Source organism: Myotis yumanensis, unplaced genomic scaffold (assembly GCF_028538775.1).
Source record: "Myotis yumanensis isolate MYYU_CA2020_CCGP unplaced genomic scaffold, mMyoYum1.0.hap1 SCAF_14, whole genome shotgun sequence".
Taxonomy (NCBI): Eukaryota; Metazoa; Chordata; class Mammalia; order Chiroptera; family Vespertilionidae; genus Myotis; species Myotis yumanensis.
This window is the reverse complement of record NW_027223765.1, coordinates 21,926,146-21,942,921: the sequence shown is the minus strand read 5'-3', so window position 1 is coordinate 21,942,921 and position 16,776 is coordinate 21,926,146. Positions and strand designations below refer to the sequence as shown.

Sequence of the window (16,776 nt, the reverse complement as noted above, 5' to 3'; positions counted from 1 at the left end):
GGTCTGTGACTTACCCAGCTCTCAGAGCTGAGGCTGGGTCTGTCCGGTGAAGTGTCTGAGGGCTACAATCAGACAGAACAACTTCCATGAGGGACTTGGTGACGCTCTGGGCAGAAGCGGGTCCGTTTCAGGTTCTCAGTGACCAAGTGTGGATTGCAGTAGTTTGAACTAAGACATTACTAATAGAGTAGCCCTTAAGTAACATTAGGTGGTAGCCCGTAGAATGTTTAATAAAGAATTCTATGTGATGCCAAGGATACATTCCTTTATAATACAGTGGGATTTCACTGACCAATTCTGGCAAGCAGGCCAGGTATTTTGTGGAGTTTCAGAATCAAAATTAAAGCACATATAGGGCTAAGTAAAACCCATTCTTTCACCAAGTTCTTTTCCGTGTGAGTTATGGTCTGTTGCAGAGATTTTTAAATACTTTTATTTTAGGATATTTAGACATAACAGCACAAAATGGGAATTTTTCCTTAATTTTCCTGTGTACTGTCTCAATAACATTTTTGTTTATTTTCCCAATGTACAGACTCTATTAACCACTTGTGTACATCTGCATTTATTTAGGCACCAGCTTTGTTAATATCTGCACTAGTATTCTAGATCTCCAGGCATCACTCATTCAGTGGCTATCCTGAGGTTTGTCAGGCAGTCTTCTGCATCTCATGTTTCTCTAAGGCAGCGGTTCTCAACCTGTGGGTCGCAACCCCTTTGGCGGTCGAACGACCCTTTCACAGGGGTCGCCTAAGACCATCCTGCATATCAGATATTTACATTACTATTCATAACAGTAGCAACATTACAGTTATGAAGTAGCAACGAAAATAATTTTATGGTTGGGTCAGAACATGAGGAACTGTATTTAAAGGGCCAGAAGGTTGAGAACCACTGCTCTAAGAGGAAATGAAGAGCTTCCATTTATAGTAATCATTGGCTCAATGGAAAGACATTATGTTGGAGATTCATGGAATTGTCATTGACTGAGAATTTTTGGTGGCAGTGTGAGAATATTTCAGCCAAAATAGTAAAGGAGATTTAGGTAGAAGTTGCATTTCTGGAAATGTATTTATTAATTCTCGTCTGGGTTCTGTCACAAATTGGCTATGTAAAGTTGAGTGGTAATTAATGTCGCGAGGCCTCAGACTTGTGATAGGTCAATTGATCTAAACAATGTCTTGTAAAGGGCACATTATGTGAAACACAAATCCTGTGAGATGCTCCTTTTCAAAAGGCGCCTGCATTTAAATGAGTTTGGAAAATATGTCTTATCAATGCCCATGCTTCAAGTCTATGTGACCATTATCACAAATCAATTGAGTGATTTAGTCATAGAATCCTTTTTTTTTCAAGATTAAAATCCAGATAAAGCACTTTAAAAAAGGCTGGAGTAAGGACCTATATGCCTATTTCCAACTAAGAAAACTACTTTAAACATAGTAGTTTTAGCCCTTATGAAAATTATTGGGAAATGACAATATTATAAAACAAATTATAAATAAACTAAGACTTCAAGAAAATAAATCTTAAGTTTTATGGACCAATAGTAAACACACAAAATGAAAACAGTACTATTAGTGTGATAACATTAGGTTTTTATCTTTCAAAATAAGTTTTGTCACCAAATTGTTTTTACAAATAAAAAGTAATTTTTGCACAGAAGTAAGTTTCTCTCTGTATCTATCTAGTGATATCATTCTAGAAAATAATGTCATTCTGCTCATTTTTAGGTCATTCTTTTACTTTCAAACTTTTGGCCATTCTTTGTTAGGGTGTAGCTAACATAAGTAAATGGACATTTCAAACTTTCAGTGACTACTGCTTCAAGACGTAGCCATTGGCCTGTAGGAGCAGGAAACTATTCTATATACATCTCTTGTACCAACTTCCTTGGGTTATTTGGCCAAACTATTTCACCACTCCATGGCTTCGTCCGCTGGACGAGAAAAGAACGCCACTGATCTCATCATCATGCCTTATATTTATAACCTGTGCCATCTGCTAAGGCTAAATTGACTTGTGTGCCCATGTGGATGTGCTGATACAAACTTACTGGCTCCTTCTGCTTCGTGAACTGTAGACAAAAAGATAAGCTTTAGATTGTTCCTTTAAAATAACAATTTGTTGAAAATGAAAAAAAAAAGTTGCTATGAGTTTCATTTCTATTTCCAATGACGTCAGTAAATTTCTTTGAAGTTTTAGCTATTTAATGGGTTGTCCTTTGGACGAACCCTCATCTCTCTGATTGAATGAATGAATGAATGAATGAATGAATATAGGTAGGAAGGAAGAAAGGCTATTGTCCCAATGAACCAAGCACAGGCTTTTCCTCTCTGAAGGAATAGTTTTTCCTTGATCCAAATAAAATTTATGTTAAAATAGACATTAGATACCAAACACTAAAACTGCGTAAAGCAAGAGCTGAAACATCATACTTTTGGCCATAGTGTACCAGAAGAGAAGAAATTCCTTCCCCTTCTCATTTTCTTTCATCCTGGTGGTGAGCCCAAATCTGATACTAAGAGGAAGTACTGGGTTTCTTTTGTCTTTTCCATTAGAATGGTTCAAACAGCTTAGTCATCACTGGCAATAAAGTATGTTGCCTCCAAGCCATTTCTCTTCCCTTGCAGTCTCTGGACATTAAGGACCTTGCTTCCGCCCTGACTGGTTTGGCTCAGTGGATAGAGTGTCGGCCTGTGGACCGAAGGGTCCCAGGTTCGATTCCGGTCAGGGGCATGTGCCTTGGTTGCGGGCACATCCCCAGTGGGGGGTGTGCAGGAGGCAGCTGATCGATGTTTCTCTCTCATTGATGTTTCTAACTCTCTATCCCTCTCCCTTCCTCTCTGTAAAAAATCAATAAAATATACATATTTTTAAAAAGAACCTTGCTTCTGCCAATAGTGCCACTGTAGGGAGTCCGTCCACCACTTTTTTATACTAAGTTTGATCTTATTTCAGAAATACATGCATAGATCTAATTTATGCCTTTAATCAGCTGCTGCATATATTTTTATTACACTTGGCTCCAAATAGTTTCAGCATGCTGTTAGACCCTTTTCCATGTTCTAGAACAGTGATGGTGAACCTATGTCACGCATGTCAGAGGTGACACATGAACTCATTTTTTTGGTTGATTTTTCTTTGTTAAATGGCATTTAAATATATAAAATAAATATCAAAAATATAAGTTTTGTTTTACTATGGTTGCAAATATCCAAAAATTTCTATATGTGACATGGCACCAGAGTTAAGTTAGGGTTTTTCAAAATGCTGACACGCCGAGCTCAAAAGGTTCGCCATCACTGTTCTAGAATGTTGACTGGAAGATATAGCGTTCCTTATTTTTCTAAGGTTTGTGGAACCATTTGCAGTTTGAGGGCCATTTGAGTTGGGAACAAAATGGGAGGAGAAAGAAGGAGGAGGAGGAGAAAGAAAAAGGCGGGGATGGGGGAAAGGGAGAAAGAGAGAGAATTCTAAGCCAGATGGTTTATAGAAGGTAGTAAAGAAGAGAGGTTGTCTTTTTCTTTACTGAACAGTAATGAGATATATTGTACATATTATTCACCCATTAAGTGAAACAATTTCAGTGAGTTTGACAAATTCATTTATCGGTGTATTTACTGATTAGTAGATATTTAGTTTTGTTCAGAACATCCACAAAAACATTTGGTACACACCGACAGGTCCTTGAATTTGGTTCTGTCCAAATGTCTATGCTTAGAAAATGGCTCTGGGTTCCAGTAGTCCTTAATGTTTATTTACACCTTTGGATTTCAGGATTCATATATAAAATAATATTTTATTGGTCCAATCATTGTGATGTGGCTGTATTGCCAATAATCTTTTGTGTGTCAGTAGCTTAGCTGGTAATGGCACATGGGGTTAGATAGATGGACCTAACCATGGACATTTTGGTACAGAATCAAATATCAAGGAACTTTGGGTGTGGACCACATGTCTCTATGGATATTTTAGACAGGACCAAATGTCCTGTGAGGCTACCACCACAGTTGATAGAACACTTTCGTCATCACCCAAAAAAAGATTCCTGATACCCATTATCCTTAATTCCTCCCAAACCATTGCCTCAATAACCACTAATATGCTTTCTGTCACTATAGGCCGATTTTGCCTGTTGCAGGATTACCTATAAATAGAGTCATACAGTCTATACTCTTTTGGATCTGGCTTCTTTGATTCAGTATAACGTTTTTGCAGCTCATCCACACTGTAGTATATGTCAGTGATTCATTCCTTTTTATGGCTGAGTAGTATTCCATAGTATAGATGGGCCACAATTTGTTTATCCGATCACCAGCTGATGGCCATTTAGGTTGTTTAAAGCTTAGGGCTACTATGAGTAAAGCTGCTATGAACATTTGCATACATGTCTTTGTGTGAACATATGTTTTCATTTCTCTTGGGTGAGTATCTAGGAGTGAGATGGACTGGTCATTGAGTACCAACTGAAAAAAACAGAAACACAGTGAATGCTCTCTAAATCACTGTTTCTTATATTTTATGATACCCACTGATCTTTCTCAGCTCCCCCCAAAAGGTGCCTACCTTCAATGAACATGAGTAGAACTGTTTGAAGACAGGAGAAAGGAAGCAAAGCAGACATTTATTTGATCAATGTCTTCTGCTTAGATTGTGCCTCCACACTGTTCCAAAACCCTGTTGAGTTGTGGAGTGAGCAATAGCACAGTATGGAAGATATAACAATATGCCTTTAATCTGAAAATTAAAGGGTTGGGCCTTTAATCTGAAAATTGGTAGCCTCTAATATGGCATTTTCAAAGGTAGAAAAAAAAATCTTTCTCCAATGTTACTTTCCCTGTTAACAGAAGCCCACTTCAGAGGCTCTGGCTTCCCAATCCAAGCTCTTAAATAGTATCAGTGAATCCCCTGACATTTCGTGGATATGAGTCTCTCTCAGAGTTTCAGGAATCTGCATTTTTTAAAAGCACCAAGGGCATTCCTCTTTGGACCACATAAGAAAGCTTTAATCAGTATGTGGTTTATCTCAGGTAAGCAGTTATCTGGAAAATGTTCTGTTAGCTTGTTCCACCCCATTCACATTTCTAGTAGTCCTGGGATTTTCTGCTGTGTTTAAAAACTCTTTGTCAAAAAAGTTATGTTAAGAATAACTACTAGTGATGGAGATTTGAGAAACCCAAAGGCAACTTGGCACCAGTGAGAGGTTGGAACCAGTGGATAAGTAGCCTTTCCATCCCTTAGGGGGCAATTCCGTGTTTCATTCTACGTGGTTCCTCTGAGTCTCTAGTGCAGCAGTTCTCAACCTGTGGGTCGCGACCCCTTTGGCGGTCCAACGACCCTTTCACAGGGGTCGCCTAAGACCATCCTGCATATCAGATATTTACATTACGATTCATAAGAGTAGCAACATTACAGTTATGAAGTAGCAACAAAAATAATTTTATGGTTGGGTCACAACATGAGGAACCGTATTTAAAGGGCCAGAAGGTTGAGAACCACTGCTCTAGTGGGATTCAGCCCCAGTTGCTCTTCTTGGAATCGATGATTAACACACATTTCATCGGCTTTTTTCCTTCCCTGTCTCACTTCATCATCTTCCTTCGCTCTTGTCCCAACTGCTTTTTTATGTGTTTCTTTTTATTCAGCTGGCAGGATTTAGGTCTCAGTTAGTCAGCCATTATCACAGTCTCTGAGACTCAGTGGCATTCAGCAATACGTATTTATTCTTATCGTCATGAGTCTGCAGTTTCCATGTAGAATCAGCTGATCCAGGGTGGGCTCAGCTGGTCTCTGCTTCTATCTGGGCACTTGTCAGAGCTTGTTTCTCACTCTGAGCTGGACTCTGCTCAGCTCCGTGTGTGTTTATGGTGGCCCTTCTCCTGAAGGGCAAGTTGCTACCCAAGCCATTTAAAGGATCTGCTTGCCTCAAGGCAGCTAACATTCAGCAAAAGCAAGTTACCTGGCCACGCCCAGGATCAAAGGTGTGGGGAAATGTATTTGGCCAAGGCAAGGATGGGATGTAAATCCAGTCACATGAGAATCGGGTATTGTAGCCAATTACTCAACCTGTCACAAAGCCCTAGCTGGTTGAGAGGAAGAATGGCCTTATTTAGTGGTTCTCAAAGTTCATCTGGAAACCTGGGAGTCCCTGAGACCTTTGAAGAGGTCTGCAAGGTTGAAATAATGTTCATAATAATAACAGTTGTTTTGATTTATTTACTCACTAGAGGCCCGGTGCACGAAATGTGTGCACTCGGGGGGGGGGGGGGGGGGGGGAGGTGGTGGTTCCCTCAGCCTGGCCTGCACCCTCTCGCAGTCCAGGACCCCAAAAGGGATATCCGACTGATGGCCTAGTGCAGGTTCTCTCTGTAAGAAGGAATCATTTGGGTCCCTGTGGTCTTGCTTTACTTCAATAGGACTCTCTAGGCAGAATCATTTCCTGAAGGGCCATCAAGCCAAGTGCCAATTTAATCTCAAATCCTCAAAGGAAAAGCGTACAGTTGTCAGTGACATGTCCTCTCAGGATGGAAATGAGGCAGATCTAGCTTTCTGCTGGGCTAGGAAGCATTGATTTTAGTAGAGAACAAATGTTCTCTCAGTCTAATCAATCTCACAGAGCAGATGAGTACGGCAATTAGTGCAAAAACAATGTTGCCAAGAATATTAACACTTCTTGAGTTTATCAAGAAGGGGTGAAGTTTCTAGCCAATAATTTTCTAAATTTTTAGACTAGTTACTGGTAAGCAACAGGTTGTAGGATCTCTGGTCTAATGCTCTTGTGTAAGCCAATGAACTCACTAGGTTCTTCATACACATCAAATGAAACATGGAATTGGGAATTAAAGAGTTTCTAATATATGCTCCAACTCTCCTGAAAAATGTTGAAATGATTATTTTGTTTTGACACAAGTTATCTAGAAAATTGCTTTAGTTTTCTACCTTTGCAAACCTAGGCACAACTTAATTGTCTAGAGCAGAGGTTGGCAAACATTTTTTATACAGGTGCCAGAGAGTGAATATTTTAGACTTTGTGGCCAGATGGCCTCTTACACAACCATTCTAATTCTATTGTTATACCACAAAAGCAGCCATAGAGAATAAGTAAATGAATGGGTGTGGTTGTGTTCCAGTAAACTTTATTTACATAACAGGAAGCAGACTGGATTTAGCCCATAGATCATGGTTTGCCCATCACTGATCTAAGACATTGATAGTAGGGTATTTATTGGAATCACCAAATTTAAAAATAGACAGTGTCTTCAAAATCATCAAAAGGGGTCAGTGAGCCATGTGATTTTCTTTTTTTATACTTATAAAAAATATGCAGAAGGTATGCTTCTCCTTTGAGTAATCTCATTTACCAGCCAGTCTTCCTATTTCCTCCCAACATCTTCATTCTTCTCTTCCTGTGTCCCTGTTCTTTCTCCTGGCTCCCTTCTCTTCTTCCCTTAGTTTATTTTCTTAGCACAATTCTCTTCCTACTATATTTTTATAGTTGAACTTTATTTTGGTCAAATAAAATTTTATGGCATAGCCTGACACCTAATCAAGAGTTGAGTGTTAAAGCTATGACCCTTATAGCAAATAAGGATAAAGAATGATTGCCAAGGCAAAATCAATAGTTGCATTTTGAGAGATGAAAGATTTGTTGGGAGCCATATCCACTGAGGGCAGATATATAAAAACTCTGTGTCTAGTTTCATTATTAATAATAAAATAATAATAACATACCTCCCTTATATAGTGGTTATTTGGATTAAATGAATTTATTGTAAAGGGTTTAGAACAGTGCTAGCACATAAGTTCAGGAATGAGGCAAGGATATCTGCTCTCATCATTTCTATTTAACATTGTACTAGACATTCTAGAAAATTAAAGCAAAGAAGATATTTAGATTGGAAAGAAGAAATAAAACTATTTGTAGATGGCATGATTGTTTATGTAGAAAATCTGATGGATTCTACAAAAAAGCTACTAGAACTATTATGAGTTTAGACTAGGTTGCAGGATAAAAGATCAATATATAAAACAATGAATTATGTTTCTATATATTAGGAGCAAACAATAGGAAATCAAAATTTTAAAAAATATGTACAATGGAATCAAAAGTATAAAATAATTTGGGGATAAATCTGACCAGATGTGTTAGAACTGTACACTGAAAACTACAGAACAATGCTAAGAGAAATGAACAAAGACTTAAATAAATGAAGAGAAAACTCATGTTCATGAAGACTCAATGTTGTTAAAATGCCAGTTCTTCTCCAAATGATCTATGCAGTTTAAACAACCAAATAAAAATCCAGCATGTTTTCTGGGGTGAAAATGATGAGCTGAGTCTAACATTCATAGGGAAGTGAAAAAACCCAGAAGCAACAAAACAACTTTGAAGAAGAGAATAATAAAGTTTAAAGATGTAGATTACCTGCAGGCTTATTATAAGCTACTAGAGGCCTGGTGCACAAAATTTGTGTACCTGGGTAGGGGGCAGGATCCCTCAGCCCAGCCTGTGCCTTCTTGCAGTCTGGGAGCCCTCAGGAGATGTCCCACTGATGTGGAGGCAGGAGAGGCTCCCACCATTGCCGCTGTGCTCACCAGCCATGAGCCCAGCTTCTGGCTGAGCAGTGCTCCCCCTATGTGAGTACAATGCAGGGGACAGCTCCTGCATTGAGCATCGGCCTCTGGTGATCAGTGAGTGTAATAGCGACCGGTAGTTCTGCCGTTCAGTTGATTTGCATATTAGCCTCTTATTTTATAGGAGAGTAATTACTAGTAAAACTGTGAGATCTTGGAGAAGAGAACAACAAACCAAAGTAGAAAGTGACACACACATATATATGGTAAATTTATTTTTTGCAAAGATGCAAAGGCAATTCAATGGAGACAGAATAGTCTTTTAAACAAATGGTACTGGAAGAAATGCAAAAATAAAACAGAAAAAAGAAAAAAATATTTTGATCTATACCTTGGTACTTTGTCACATATAAAAATCAACTTAAAATGGATCGTGGATTTAAATGTAAATCCTAAAACTATAAGACTTATAAAAGATAGGAGAAAATTTCTGTGACCTTGGATTAGGCAAATATTACTTAGATACATCAGTGAAAGCAAGACCTTTAAAAGTAAAAGAAAATGTTAAATTGGACTTCACCCAAGTCAAGAACTTCTTTCTGTTCTTTAAAGGACACTGTTAAGAGAATGAAAAGACAAGCCATAGACTGGCAGGAAATAACTTGCAAATGCCTCTATGAACTTTGACGTTTCTAGTCCAGAAATATTAATTAAATTTAGTTCTTCATTTGAAAAATAAGTTTACTGGACTCTACCAATTGGACTGTGAATTAATTTAATGTAGTTTAAAATCTAAGCATAACCCAATTCAGTTAACTTTCTATATTATTTCTATTTCTTGAAGCACATGCTCCTATTTAGAGTTTCGTGTGGTTTCCCCCCTGCCCCCCAGACTAAAAAAATTCTTGTCCTTTTTAATTTAGCTTTTGTGGGCATGTGACGAGTATTCTGCCTCGCTACATATTTCAGGTCTATTGTAGAGCCAGCCCTTCATTTCTCTGCTTCTCACCTGTTTCTGTCTATTTATTTGTGTATGAGATGTCAAAGGAAAATGAAAAGTAACACCTCAAAATACCACCTTGAAAAAAGAAAATGCCAACAAATTCTTTTCTGCACCTGAAGCTTTTAATTCTTTAATCCACCATGGAATGTTGCTTAATTACATATTTTATTATGCATAACTGAAAATTATGTACTTTAGTTTAAACAATGATATGAAAGCACGCATTGTTTATAAATAAAGAGAGGCTGGTTTGTCTCTCTTTTTTTGTGGTACAAATATTTGTGGAATTCTCACAGGTTCTCCTTCTAAAAGTGTCTTTTTGAGGATTGAGGGCTCTGGGAAAAACTTCAAGTTTTAGTTTTTTGGGTTTTTTTTAGAAATAAGAAAATGCATTACTTTCCAAAAAAAAGTAAGATAATGAGCAGGAGCCATCAAACAGTTTGGATATTTTCTTAATTTTAAAAAGTTTTACAGCCCTAGCCAGTTTGGCTCAGTGGATAGAGCGTCAGCCTGCGGACTGAAGGGTCCCAGGTTCGATTCTGGTCAAGGGCATGTATGTACCTTGGTTGTGGGCACATCCCTTTCAGTCCGCAGGCCGACGCTCTATCCACTGAGCCAAACCGGTTAGGGCAATAAAATATATTTTTAAAAAGTTTTACAAAGTATTTATTGACAAAAAATGTTTTTGAACTGGGTAATGAATCCTTGGGAGTTCATTATTCTATTCTTTTTCATGTGCATTTGAAAATTACTATAACAAAGTGTTGTGGGTTTTTTTTTTTATTAAATTTGGTATATATGGATCTTATACCAGGATGGCAGAGTTTGGGGATAGATATTTCATGATGAAACATTTCATTTACTTGATTTCAATTACTTTAGTGATGAACTGTTTACATTAGCAAAATACGTGTTATATTTCTGAAAAAATTTGAATTGCAATTAAGTTTCCTGTATTTTCTAAATTTGAGGAAGTTATTTTTTAAAGGAGAAAGTAGAGATAGAATTTGTAGATAGTAGAGTTGGGTTTAAAGACCAATGTGACCACTGAGCCGAACACTGAGTTTCTCTTCCCTCGTCTTGGAAGTGGGAATGCCAGTACCCTCCTGACAACACTTCATGGTGGAATGGAGACACGTTTGTGGCGCTGCCTAGTAAAATGAGGCCTTCAGCACACGTTGTGCTATTATCACTTTAAGCGTATTTGAGGAGGATGGTAGGGAAGGGTCCTCAGAAGGGAGGAAGCCTTTGTATGAGATGGTAAAACAAATATTTGGAAATTAAAACTGGAAGCGAAGGGGGAGTAGCTGAAACCTGGCCCCACATTAAGATGCTGTTGGGCGGGTTGTGCTCTGGACAAATGCTCATTTTGCATCACATTGCCACAGACTCAGCGAATCAAGGGACACATTTAAATATTTGAACCTTGTCAACATTCTCATCTAACAGGTACTGTAAGTGGCAAATCAGAGCCGCACGGGGAACATCGTTTCTTTTTTGGGCCCAAGGGCATGAATTAGGGACTGTCACTGGACTGAAAGCTTGAGTACCATAAAAAGCAAATATTCAGTAATAGTAAAAATGTTCAATTTGCAGTAACGAAGTAATGCTTAACATTTAATCTAATGCAAAATACATCACTTGAGTTTCTTTGTGTTTATTTTGCAAGGCAACGAATATAACATACTGCTCTAAGGCATTCCCCCATTAACCACCTTATTGTGGAGAACAGGGCTCAGGTCATGTGCCTTTGATCACAGTAGGGATATTAGCAGTTGAAAACAGTGGATGGAAAGAAATGAGAATATAGTTACGTGCCCCCCCCCCCCCGCCCCCGACTCCCACCCTCTGGCCGATGTGGCACAGTGGTTGAGCATCGACTTATGAACCAGGGGGTTGCGGTTTGATTTCCCCAGTGTGGGGCATGCAGGAGGCAGCTGATCAATGATTCTCTCTCATCATTGATGTTTCTATCTCTCTCTCCTTCTCCTTTCCTCTCTGAAATCAATGAAATTATATTTTTGAAAAAAGAAAATGACAATATATAACCTTGATATAAGCAAGAAACCATAATGGGATTGTGGAATTATTTTGATAAAGTTAGAAATGCATAATCCACATTAAGTAGGGTAATGTAAGAAAGGCTTCAACATGTTGCTCATCTTTTAAACAGTAATTCCAAACTATTTTTATTTAACATTTGGTATCAGAAACAGGGATCGTATTCTGGACATACACCTTCCACCACATTTTTTAAATAAGGGCACTGTATATTTTCATCAAAAACGTGTGTTAATAGATTGTAGCTTAGCCTTTGTCAAAAAACATGCAAGTAGTATTTACATGAAAAGGATTGCCCCAGAAGAAACACCAAATCCATAATACACCCCCTTCAAAAGTAAAAAATATTTATTTATAAGGTAAACTATAGCATCAATATCTTCTGATATTTTAGATATGATTAATGTTTTTGGACCTCCATTGATTTCCACCTACCATGCAAATTGCTGGCTTGTTTTAATTTTAACATAGTAGTCCTTTCTCTATAGGTTATTTAATAGGGTTTATACATTTTAATTGCTTTCTTTGAAAATATCACCAGGCAGTTCAGAACAGCTCATTTATTGATGACATCAGGACATTCAAGGACCTTAAAATTGGCTCATGATAACAATAGGGAATAGGGCAGACTTTCATAATGGAATGTATGGGATTGTCATTTTTACTCAATCTGGAACCATTTGAGAAAGTTTTCTACTCAAGCTATATATTTTAGATAAACATAGATATAGATAGCACTACTTATAAAAAGACACACTTCTTTTAAGCTCAGAATTCATTGGGGCTAAATGTTCATCTATACACACTTTATACATAGTATGAACAGACTTTGTAACCAAGTGCCACACAACTAGGGCACGCATACATATTAGTTACCTTGGTTGTCAAAGGTTACGTGTCAACTCTGCATATTTTGTGCCAAGGAGATACTATCAACATTATTTTTTGCATAATGTGCAAGTATTATATGGCCACAGAGTGTAATACAAATTAGTGGCAAAGTGCTGAGGGGAGGAATCCATGACAGATTCAGATGCGCAAGGTTGAATATTACCCGTAAACTACCTGACTCTGCTAAGGTCTTCACAGCACGAAGCGCTATGTCATGCCCCGCTTTTTAAAGTCTCTGATAAACTTGGACACGATGAAGCTTGTTCAAGGAATTGTACCATAGCCGCCAGCAATAGGACTGGTGTGAGCGAGCGATAGGTGGCACTGGGGGAGCAATGTGGAAGATCACCCAGACAAATCTTTTCCAAGACATGCCATCTTTCCTGAAAACAATTGTACTCACTCCATCCTGACCATGATTGTTTACTGACATGTGCTATTTTTTGGGGGGTGGGGAGGGTGTTAAAATGTCATATTAGCAGAATTAGGGCTGCCAAGATTAAAGGGCCTAAGAATTTTGTTAGTATTGTTGATTTCTTACACACACTCATCAATTCCTTGAGAAAGTTATTGCATAAGTTAGATTATTGGGAATGGGAAAATCATATTTGCAATCCAATTTCTCCTTTCCCTCCCAAAATTAAATTTCATACCTCTGACATCTGTTAAGTGTTGGGCTGGTTAAAAAAAAAAAAAAGTCTCTCTCTTCTAAATTTTCTTTAACATATGAAAAAAGAGGAAGATAAGAGCTTTCTTAAAAACTTCATAGCATACTAGTGTCTATTTGTCTTATTTTTAATACATGAAATCTTACGTCTATTCTAATTCAAATTCCTTTTGCTCAAATTATTTCCTAAACTCTAGGGAGCAAGAATGTTTAAGTTTCCTCACTTAATAAAATACCTGAAAACTTTTCAATCAATTTTAAGTCTGCAGCAAACCAGCTGCCTTCATAGTAGTTCAGCTGTGCTTTAAAAGTAAATAGTACTTTTGAAAACTGAATTCGGAGTTTTCAATGATCCCATTTCAGTATCCTAAGTAAAAGCTCAACACTAAAGCAACCCAGTTGACTACCAATGAGCTTATCACGGCCTAGGGCACTGGCAGGAAAAGAATGGGCCATTTCAGAACCAAGTTTTAAGGAATTCGGATACCCCCTATTAACATCGAGGAAACCTTAAAAAAAGGAAGATATAAAGTGAATAGAAAAAGAAAATAATCAAAAACTGCAACACTGGCCTCCAACCTTCCCATGACCATTAGCACACCCTAATTTTGTATCTTGAAAATTGTGTTTAAATTCCAGGTGTGTTATTCATATTTTCTGCATGAACCGAGTTAATGTATATTCCATTTATAACTTTTAAAAAATACGTTGCTTATTAAGGAATATTTATACAAAAGGTCTCTTTTTCCTTACTTATTTTGTTATTAATGGCCTTTAAAAATATGTGTACATTAGCTTAAAAAAAGCGTTGCCATAAGTGAAGTACTGTGGAATAAATGCAGATGAATCTACTTTCTAAGCACATAACTGCTAGAGGCTGGATTTATGTTTTTGCCAGTGAGTCTTTAGACTATCCTGCTATCTGTTTATTAAGCAAAATGTTAACCCCAAACAGGTTATGATCTTCATAGTTAAACTTTAAAAAGGAGCATGTGTTTGTGATCTAAATTTACAGCATTTCGAGTGACTTTTCTTTTCCATTGCTCTTTTAAGAATCAGTAAAATATCATCAAGAAAGTATGAACATGCACCTAACCGAGAGGACCACCTTTGACTCTGGATAGTTACTCCACATAAGCAGACAAACCCTACCATGTCATACCATACAAACAATTTTAATTGTGTAGTTACAGTCAATAACCACTTCCTAATCAGAATATTTCTGCATAAAGAAAATTGTGATACACTTATAAAAACAGCCAGCTGTAACAAAATAGCTGGTGTTTTCATAGCCATAAACTCATAAAAAAGAAATACACCTTTATACAGAAATTTTATACAGATGTAGTTTTAAAATTGATTGTAAACCAAAGGAAGACACATTGCAAACATCAATTATTTTCACATTAATTGCATAATTTTCTAAGGTGATCTATTAGTTTTATTTACCTAAGCTTATTTGCATGATAGTAAAAATTGCATACAACAATAAGAGTGAAGCTTATAGTATGAATTGCTTGGATAACATAGAGCACTTTTTATAGGCAACTGTGTAAAGCACATTTTCTCTATTTAAAACTTTTAAGACACTTTGTTTTACTGCCCATCAAAATACATTTATAAATAGAAAAGAATCAGTATGGTAACAAGAGAAGCAATATTACATTTAACGGAAACTTCCAAAAAATTAATTACAACATGATGCTGCAGGATCTACAAATAAATAATGAGGACTAAACTGTGTTTCACATTTTCTTTTCATTTAAAAAAAAATCATGTAACAATGAGAATGAAAAAAAAAAAATTACAGTGAACTTTTATTTCCAAAATAAAAACAAATTTGAATTACGGCAGTGCCATATAATACAAGGCATTTGTTGGCATATGTCATCTTTAAACTGCATTCCACAGTCTATAGTTCTTTTGTAACATACAATAGAGTAACAAACTCTTTTTTTTTTTCCTTTTAAAATAAGGGGCGAGTTTCCAAAGATCAGTGTGGAGTGTTACAGAAATAATGAAAGGAAGGAAATCATAATCACAGAAGTTATAATGCTTGTTTGCGGCTCCAGAATAATAATAATTTTTTTAAAAAAAATCACTGGTATCATGCTGACGGGGTACACACCTCGGTGCGTTCCCGAGAACACAAATCTGAACTTTTAATACCAAACAATCCTCAATGCTTCACCTGGGGCTGCCGAGCAGTTTGTAAATCAGAGTAAAACATTTAGTGCAGTCTGCATTATCCCTTCTCAACTTTCCTGTTTGTGCAAGTTTCTGAAGATTCATTGGCCAAACCATGAACAACAAAGGTTTCTGAGCGCATACAGGTGGATTTTCGTTGTGTTAGTAAATACCAGTGGCACTGCTGAATGAAAATAATACTTGATTTCTCAGTCTTTCAAGTCGGCGTTAATGTCTGTGTTCCCTTCCGCCGCTAGCTCGTCCTCCAGCTTCACCGAGAAAAGGGTGTTAGCGTTTTTGTCTTGCACACCCTCTTCCAAATCCTTAAGCAGCTCCTCCTCTTTGTATTCGGCCACGTCCACCTCCAGGCCGGAGTTGTCCTTCAGTTTGCCGTGGTGCTTGAGATAGTACCGCTGGTTCTGAAAGAACTTGATGATGGTGAACTTGGGCAGGTCCAGCTGGGCGGACAGAGTCTGGATGGCCTCCTCGTCCGGGTACAGGCCGACGTCTTGGATGAAACTCTGGAGGATCCCCAGGGCCTCCACGGAGATCTTTGTGCGCGGCCGCGTCTTCTGGCGGGTGTCGTCCTCGGCCTCGGCCGGGGAGGCCACGGTGGGCTGCCGCGGGGGGAGCCGGGGGCCGGCCGGCTGCTGCGCCTGCGGCTGCGGGGGTGGCGGCGCAGGCTGCTGGGGCTGCGGCTGCGGCGGCTGCGGGAGAAGGAACAAGGGGACAGTCAGACTGCGCTCTCCCAGGTGCGCGCGAAGCAGCTAGAACTACGGAGCACATGGTAGGGGGGTGAGCCCACGCCTGGCTTCTTGGATGGGGACAAGGGCTCCGGCCCAAAGGCAGGCCAGTGAAAGGACCCACAGCATTCGGAAAAATATCAAAATGATAGTCACTAGGAAGGAAGGACTTGGGTTTGGGGGGCTACTGGGCCTCCTTCTCAGAGGTCACCGGAGCCTCCCTAACCTTGATTTTCAGTCTGTGCCAGAAGTTTGCACATCACGGGAAGACAAGCAAAGCCAATTATGACATAAATAATTAAGATTTAAAAGGAAGATCGAGAAGGATTTCAAAGGCATTTTAGAAAGGTGAGGTACAGAGCCATGCAAGAAATGTGTTTTGCCCTATGTCATCGCATAGGTAAAACATGGAGCAGGATTCAAAAGTTGTATTTAAATTGCAACCAAGATAGCTAGCCCTCCTCTTCTTCAGCATTATCTCTTAGGAGTCCAAAGGATTTGTGAGAGGCTGATGTTTGTGAAATTCCTGCCAGACAGTCCTGATTTCATGCACAATGTCTTACCAAATGGCACTAGGCTTACACTGCAAGTTTTTTTTCCTTATGGAAAAATAAAGGTCCAATCCGCCGCTAGCGAATTGTTGTGTC

At 38.4% G+C, this 16,776-nt stretch overlaps 1 protein-coding gene across 4 annotated transcripts in view; it reads right to left on the bottom strand.

Annotated features, from left to right (window-relative positions):
- Positions 1-11,753: 11,753 nt before the first annotated feature.
- Positions 11,754-16,776, bottom strand: part of SATB1 (SATB homeobox 1) — a 102,950-nt gene continuing 97,927 nt past the window's right edge. For all 4 annotated transcript variants that reach the window (XM_070433342.1, XM_070433341.1, XM_070433340.1 and 1 more), the window contains one exon: positions 11,754-16,093. In XM_070433342.1, the coding sequence (XP_070289443.1) occupies positions 15,596-16,093 (498 nt within the window). In that variant the 3' untranslated portion in view covers positions 11,754-15,595. The remainder of the gene's footprint in view (positions 16,094-16,776) is intronic.